The sequence below is a fragment of the Gadus chalcogrammus genome, chromosome 1 (genome assembly GCF_026213295.1).
Source record: "Gadus chalcogrammus isolate NIFS_2021 chromosome 1, NIFS_Gcha_1.0, whole genome shotgun sequence".
In the NCBI taxonomy this organism is placed as follows: Eukaryota; Metazoa; Chordata; class Actinopteri; order Gadiformes; family Gadidae; genus Gadus; species Gadus chalcogrammus.
The window spans coordinates 25,158,659-25,166,205 of NC_079412.1; the positions used below are offsets into that span (position 1 = coordinate 25,158,659).

The 7,547-nt window shown below is 45.5% G+C and overlaps 2 protein-coding genes across 2 annotated transcripts; both read right to left on the reverse strand.

The window, feature by feature from the left end:
- On the reverse strand, positions 1 to 935 carry LOC130388363 (transcription factor HES-2-like). The gene is made up of 4 exons (XM_056597833.1): positions 846 to 935; positions 639 to 734; positions 435 to 522; positions 1 to 317 (listed from the first exon to the last, which is right to left on the reverse strand). The coding sequence occupies exons 1-4, from the start codon at positions 933 to 935 to the stop codon at positions 1 to 3; spliced, it is 591 nt and encodes a 196-aa protein (XP_056453808.1).
- A 5,222-nt stretch (positions 936 to 6,157) lies between these two features.
- On the reverse strand, positions 6,158 to 7,016 carry LOC130388347 (transcription factor HES-2-like). Its single transcript, XM_056597810.1, has 3 exons — positions 6,927 to 7,016; positions 6,618 to 6,801; positions 6,158 to 6,501 (listed from the first exon to the last, which is right to left on the reverse strand). Exons 1-3 carry the CDS (start codon positions 7,014 to 7,016, stop codon positions 6,158 to 6,160), a joined length of 618 nt encoding a protein of 205 aa, XP_056453785.1.
- Between the last annotated feature and the right edge of the window lie 531 nt (positions 7,017 to 7,547).

The window sequence follows — 7,547 nt, forward strand, 5'->3', positions numbered from 1 at the left end:
CTACCAGGGCCTCCACATGTCGGGGCTGGCTGCTTGTGGGGCCGGCTGGGCGCGGTGGTTGAGGTTCGGGGACTGGAGCCCCGCGCGGGGGCCCAAGCTGGATTTGAGGTTCATGAGTCTCTGCTGGATCTGGGGGAGAGCCATGGAGCTCTGGGCACAGCAGTTGCTGCAGGTCGGGGTGATGGGGGCAGAGGAGGACTGCTGGATGAACTGGTTGACGCGCTGGCACGCGCCTTGGTCCATGCTGGTTTGGGGCAGCAGAGCGGACACGCGGTCCAGGCACGCTTTATAGCCTTCTTTGTAGCTGTCAGAGGTACCTGGAGAAACGTGAAAAGAAACCGGTTAGAACTGTCTGACGGATGAATATATAACTTATTGTGATGTGAAGAAAAGATATTAATTTAAAAAAAAAAAAACTGTTCGCTTAAACATACTTTTTTTGCCGCTCATTGGGATCTCTCCGAGGAACCGAACAGTCATCTCGAGGATGTCTGCCTTCTCGAGCTTTGAGTAGCGGGACTTCTGTTAGGAAAGAGGCGAATCAATGTTAGATAACTATCTTTTATTAAACAGCAGTATCGGTGAACAAGTAGGCTATTGCATCGAATGCATCAGATGAAAGAAGGAGTGTCGCTTACATCTTTGCCCGTAAGGGGGATGATAAGGCTCTTCAAGTTATCCAGGCTGTCGTTGATGCGAGCGCGCCGGCGTTTCTCCATCAACGGTTTCATGGTCTGAGGAAAAGTAAAAATGATTACAATCACAGGATAACCAACGCAACACAAATACATGTTATGATGTGGACTATCTCCCATCTCCGTGTCAAACGTTGTTCCTTCTCTTACCTTTCTGAGCTCCAGCGCTTCCTTTCTCTTAGCCACGGTCAGCCGTGGAGAGAACGAGTGGCTGTTTACGCAGGTCATGTTTGGAGACATTGTGCTCTGGTTCTTTGTCTTAGGTGGAGGGTGTATGTGTGTGGAGAGAGGACGTTGTAGTAGAAGTGTGTCTCTCTCCATCACGGCGCGCGGTATTTATGCAGGTCCGTGGCGTCGGTGTCGTGCGTCACGGCTACGCCCCCAAGCCGAATCAAAGTGTTCTGAAACCCAGACCTGTCGATGGAAAACAACAGGAAAGCATCACATTTAGTGAGGCTACCATCTGTGCTCATGTTTTATACAAGCGTGACAGCTACAGTGCGTTGGTAAGGTATGATCCATGCCCACGGCGTCTATGGTCTTCGTTAAGTTGCCCCAGACGTGTGTGTGAGAGCGTGTGTGTGCGTAAAGACGCGTTCCAAAGCCAATTACGCTTGATTAGAATGCTAGCCTTAAACACATATTCTTTATCAGAGTGACTGCTAAATATCCACTTCTTTGTATTGTATTGTTTATGATTATTTGGTTAAAAAAATACCCATTGAGATACATTTAGGAGGTATGTAGTTAACCTTATGCATATCCTCGTTATAAATGCCAACATGAAATGTTTTCAATAAACACAAAATAGTTGTATGTATTATGCGTCTAAAATATTCCACTTTTTAAAAACACAATTACATTTTTTCAATACCCAACGGTCAATTGTTGCCACCCATTAAGGTTAAACGTTATGTTATATGTTTTATGTACATGAATGAATGTGTTTGGGTATGTTTACGATGTAAACACACATACCAAACATAACGAACACTACAATAATATATATGGCTTTAAGAAAAGTAGGCTGCAATACATCCAACACTGGCATAGGGGTCGGGCTTGGGTTTATGGAAAAGTCCAGACCACGAAATCTAGCCAATTGCAGTCACATGGATACCCAAGCCACGCTACTTTCAAATAACATCTGCTCATAGCTTCTGAAAACAATAGTTTTGCATATTGGGCGTTTTTTAAGGACCTACTGGATGTACCAAGTCTGCCTGAACGGTCTTTTCTATTAATGCTGATCTTTTAAAATCACCATTCAACAGCCATTTCAAAAGTCCATATATTTGATCGGGGTTGAACAAGGAACGTGCCAACATTATGTTTAGAAACATTTGTATACACAATAATACAACGTGTTTAGTATTGTGTCTATTCAAATAAGAAAACGGCCGTTTTCCTTTTCCCTTCTTTCGTTGTATCGTGGTATTTTACCTGAAACTCCTAATAGCTTATGGATCCGTTAGGTTTATTATTTAGAATGCGTCTTGCATTTACGAATTCAAATTTAAACCTTAACCATCTGGGAAGATTTGAAATGCGATCAAAAACCATGGGAACTCATGGGAACCACGCGCGCAGCACGCGCCACGGAGACCAGATGGCTGTCTGTTACCGAGATCTGGCATGTGCCCCCCGCCTCCTCCTCCACGGTCACCAGCATCTACAACGACCATATCCACTGCCCCCACCCGCCCCCTCCGTTTTGACATTATTAAAATGACCCCATCCCCCAAATACACACCCACCCTCACCTAACACACACCCCAAACACACGCAGCCTCCTCCGTACACATTTACGCACGCTTTTACGCACACACAAGCGCACACACACACACACACACACACACACACACACACACACACACACACACACACACACACACACACACACACACACACACACGCACACGCACACGCACACGCACACACACACACACACACACACACAATCAACACAATCCAATTTAGGTGTATAACACATGATCCCCCAAACATTTGTTTGGCGTCCTCTCTCAACTCGTCGATGGTGCTGTCGTCTGACCAATAGAATCAGAGCCTTTCTGCGTTTAAATGCCCCTCAGGTTGTGTGATGATGCTTTGTCTACTCTTTCAAGCGTCCACGCCATGCCAGGCTTATTTACCCGTCTCCATGGTGTTGTGACGAGACTGAAAACGTAATCTGTTGGTTGGGATGCACCAATGATGAGCTAAACCCGTTTTGGGAACTCTTATATCGTTTCGTTTAATTAAAAACAACAGCCAGGATAAGCATCGACGTCATCGAAGTAATAAACAAGCAAACTGTCTTAAGCCTTTACGCGTTCTTTCCATTCGCGTACAGAGGTCGCTGGACTGCATTTTATATGTTTAATTGTTGGAGCTTATCTTGCCTTCTTAGAACTTTAAATAAACCTGAATAGCGGTTCATAAATCCAGTCCAGTGTGTCAGGCTAGCCGGCACCGGCAGAAGTATTTACCGAAGGCTGCTTTTGGCTGCGGAACAAAGCGCTGCCCTGTAAGTGATATGCACACTTGCTGCACGCGCCCCAAACGCCAACCCCCCTGGGAGGAAAGTGGGGAGGGCAAGGGGGGAGGGGGCTATCATTAAAAATTTTGTCGGGAGAATCCAGAACTCTTCAGCCTTGGGCTTACGGTTAAGGTCTCCCTTTGTTTTGCAAGCTATGTTGGCGTGGGTAACCCATCTGTGCAGAATGGACGGTCCCTGTGTATGAACCGAAACATGGGTCGGGTTGATTGCTGTGGGAGAAGCATTTCTTCTGCTGACTAGGACAAATTATAGGTTAATGTGGATGCTAAAGGATGAGTCGGAGCTTCAGCGTTGTGTGCGTAAAGACAGCGCGTAAACCTCCGTAGCCATAAACAATGACATACAATATACAACACACATTAACCACAACCTAGTTGTCCGAGTCTAGGTTTTACGAATAGGCAAATTAAAAGCAAAGACGTTTGCCGTCCATTGTATTAGGACTGAAGTTCAGAAACATTTATCACAAAAACAGAAAAAAAATCCTGGGCCTATACACGTTATTGCAGTGACATGGATTTTTTAAATCCTTAAACAAACATAAATGTAGACCTGAAACGAAAACCTGTAAATCCTAACATAAAGTCATGGATTAAAGAGTTATTTTATTATATTTCATATTCCACATCCGGCTTGAGGAGTGTTAGAATGAAATGAACCATGGTATTTTCGTGACGGAGCTTTGAGCCCATGGGCTCAAAGCTCCGTCACGAAAATATACTGTCGAAAGTTTAATCTGAAGGTTTGAGAACCTCTGTAGAGATATAAAGGCGCCCATAAAAAGGCGGGAAGACCCTCCCGTCTTATCACTGGGACCCACATGCGCCCAGCCGCCAACCTTAGGGACGCTCGCGCTCAGGGGTTTGGTTGGAGGCGCCGGACAACTCGGGACATGGCTTCTTGTTTGCTTGACAATACAAAAATAACCCGAAACCAGTTTAACTTTGTCCACATTTGGCGGTCCTTTAATCGCACGGTCAAACGTTATTCACACACACACACACACACACACACGCACACACACGCACACACACGCACACACACGCACGCACACACACACTCACACGCACACACACGCACACACACGCACACTTCTAGTATAGTGGCTACCCACTATACCATAGATTGTACTTGATAATGAGCAATATTAAAATGTATGGGGGACGTTAAACTTCCACTACCCTGCATCTGTTGTTAATTTCTTCATGTTATAATATTTACCTGATATATTTGTCTGAGCAGCAATCTTAAGACATTCAAGAAATGTGTGAAATGTTCCCTTCTGGTGTGTCAGATCTGTTCCATGTCCGGATACAATCGGTGGGTAATGGTTTACTTTGTAAACAGGGCTGTCAAACTGTTTAAGAATAACTATAAGGTTCATGAGTTACGGAAGGAATATGCCAATCAAACTCGAATATGAAGATGAAGTCATTCAGCTTTTGATGTATTAGGATATTTCTTATATCTGTAATACTTTCACTTGAGTTGCACAAGCCAACGTGTTGCTTTATTGGTGTGTAATGGGGCTGATCGCGTGGCTGGTGTGTATCTGTCATAACGTTTCACATTGGAGGTATCAGCAGTGACTCTAACAGAATAATGCATGTTTGTTTCTATGGGGATGAAACTAATACATGCGACTGATGAAAAGGATATTTGATGGTGTTGAATAAGAAGGAGAAGAAGAAAAAAACGAGGTGGTGGTTGATGATGATGATGACGATAATGATGGTGATGACGAAGACGATGATCAGGAGGATGATGATGAAGGATGATAATGATGATACCATGTATGATATGATAACATGGTTGGAGTATGATATCATATATGATATCATATGATGATGTTATAAGTCAGTAGGCTTGTGTAATTACACTGTAACATGGATAGGCCTACTGTGTAATGTAAAGTGCATCAAAAACGTGTTTAAAACGAAATGAATGTCTAGTAATGTTGATGCCATCATTTATATGGACCTTCATGTTTATAAACGTTGTTAAGAGAGTTACGCCACGTGGCAGGGCTTCTTGTTTTATTACTATGACTTCGAGTGTCAATAATCTTTAATGTGTTTCCACACCAAAGCTCCGTTGACGAAGACGTCCCCAAATAATGGCTGATATATTGTAAGGGAGTGTCAGCGTGTGGCCCATCACCCTCAACCCATCCAAACCGCCCGACTGTTTCCCACGAATTTGGCGGCAAGTCCAGCGAGGCGCCCCGCTGGCAACAATAGGCCAGCTGCCTGCACTGATGATGAATGGAACAAGACTGGGGACGTTGCGCGGTCTTTTAGGTCATTCTATTCTATGGCTGCTGATGTTGGTGTTTTATTGGCATGGGGGGCTTTACATCATACAGGCTGCAATTAGCAAATGTGTGGACTGAAAGAGGAAGTAACACAATGCATCAAACACGGTTCGAGTACGTTTGTAGTTGTTTTTATTGAGGAACAGCCGTCAATGACACAAACAAACAACGCGCTCTCAGACACAATTTTTGGTTTTACAAATTGTCAATAAATAAAAAATAATAATGTTTAACACATAGTGTTTACAGACCATTCTTTTGCACAGACCAGTTACCTTAAGTCCACAGTGCAAACCTCATATTAATTAACCCTTTGGGTTTTACAAAAGTGTTGTCTACAACCCATATCTCTGAAACCCCAAAGATGATTGCATCTTACAAAGTCAATAGACTTTACCGTTTTATATCAAGATCTGTGCTCATTTGTCTTCTGTAAGTAAACGCGTGACGAGCCAAATGCCGAACTTCTCCACCTTCTTCTGCGTAATAACCACACGGCTAATACATGGCTTGAGTAGCCTAATACTTCATAGTCGAGATAAATAAATATACAAATAAATATATACAAACAGCAAACGTGTTCCTAGTCTACCAGGGCCTCCACATGTCGGGGCTGGCTGCCTGTTGGGCCGGCGGGGCTCTGCTGGGAGCCACGCCGTTGTTGGCGTGGTTGTTGTGGTTCGGGGACTGGAGCCCAGCGCGGTGGCCCAAGCTGGATTTGAGGTTCATGAGTCTCTGTTGGATCTGTGGGAGAGCCATGGAGCTCTGGGCGCAGCAGTTCCTGCAGGTCGGGGTGATGGGGGCAGAGGAGGACTGCTGGATGAACTGGTTGACGCGCTGGCACGCGCCTTGGTCCATGCTGGTTTGGGGCAGCAGAGCGGACACGCGGTCCAGGCACGCTTTGTAGCCTTCTTTGTAGCTGTCAGAGGAATCTGGTGGAGGAAAAGGTAAAAACGCAACGTTAGGAACTGTATACTTGTGGTTAACGAACAAGCATTGCGATGTAGAAGTTTACGCGAGGTATATTGCGCCATAGAATGAAACTCACTTTTGACAGGGCTGGAGGGGAGCTCTCTGAGGAAACGAACGGTCATCTCGAGGATGTCGGCTTTCTCCAGTTTGGAGTAGCGCGCGTTGTCCTTTCCAACCAGCGGCAGGATGAGGGTCTTCAGACTGCCGAGGCTGTCGTTGATTCGGGCGCGCCTTTTCTTTTCGAGCAACGGTTTGAGCGTCTAGAGAGAAGGAAAGAAGAAGAAAGCATCGTTAGTCAAATGTTCCGAGGATACACGTTTCAATAAAACAGGACAACTTTAGACACACCACTTTTTTTGTGAGTGGTTGGTTTTTCTATCCGTACCTTTCTCAGTTCGTTGGCTTGTTTCCTCTGGGCCACGGTGGACCGCGCAGGGAGAGGTTGGCTGGCCTCTGGGGCGATGCTGGAAGTCATGTCGCTTGGTAGTGTTTGTGTTTAGTTCGGGGGAGAGAGAGAGAGAGCTGCTCTGCTCTAGGAAGGATTTGAGTTGAAGTGTGGAGAACAGCCCGGAGCGCGCCCCATTTATATGAGTCCGGCGCGTCGGAGGGGCGGGGCCACAAGCCTATTGTGTCGTTTGACACACCGGAGCGATGCCTCTGGGACTCTGAGGCACCAGCGACACTATCTGCACCATCTGGGGGCGTGGTGGCCCCGCGTCCTGCACTGGCATGCACTCCGACTGCGGAGAGTCTGGCTTGGATGTTGCCCTTGATTGCTTTTTTTAAATTTAGGAGCCTAAATCTCAAGCGACACAGGCGTCAACACCTTATGCAGCTTCTATAAATCCGAGCCAAGTTTAGGCCTGCAATGCAAATGACTACCCAACCCGGTTCTAGTCCGTTTACTGTTCGTGCCAAACTTCGTTGTCTTTAATTTAGGCCTATTATTATTATTTCTCGTTTCTCTTGGTCCAAATCTTCTATATATAAAAGCTTTTATTCAGTT

Excerpts from the sequence above, each read along its gene's own strand:
- LOC130388363 (XM_056597833.1), bottom strand. The coding sequence starts at position 935 with ATGTCTCCAAACATGACCTGCGTAAACAGCCACTCGTTCTCTCCACGG. Across the intron at positions 523-638 it reads TCCCCCTTACGGGCAAAGAT|AAGTCCCGCTACTCAAAGCT; the intron begins GTAAGCGACACT and ends CTTTCCTAACAG. Across the intron at positions 318-434 it reads CCCAATGAGCGGCAAAAAAA|GTACCTCTGACAGCTACAAA; the intron begins GTATGTTTAAGC and ends ACGTTTCTCCAG.
- LOC130388347 (XM_056597810.1), bottom strand. The coding sequence starts at position 7,016 with ATGACTTCCAGCATCGCCCCAGAGGCCAGCCAACCTCTCCCTGCGCGG. Across the intron at positions 6,802-6,926 it reads AAGCCAACGAACTGAGAAAG|ACGCTCAAACCGTTGCTCGA; the intron begins GTACGGATAGAA and ends CCTTCTCTCTAG. Across the intron at positions 6,502-6,617 it reads CCCCTCCAGCCCTGTCAAAA|ATTCCTCTGACAGCTACAAA; the intron begins GTGAGTTTCATT and ends TTCCTCCACCAG.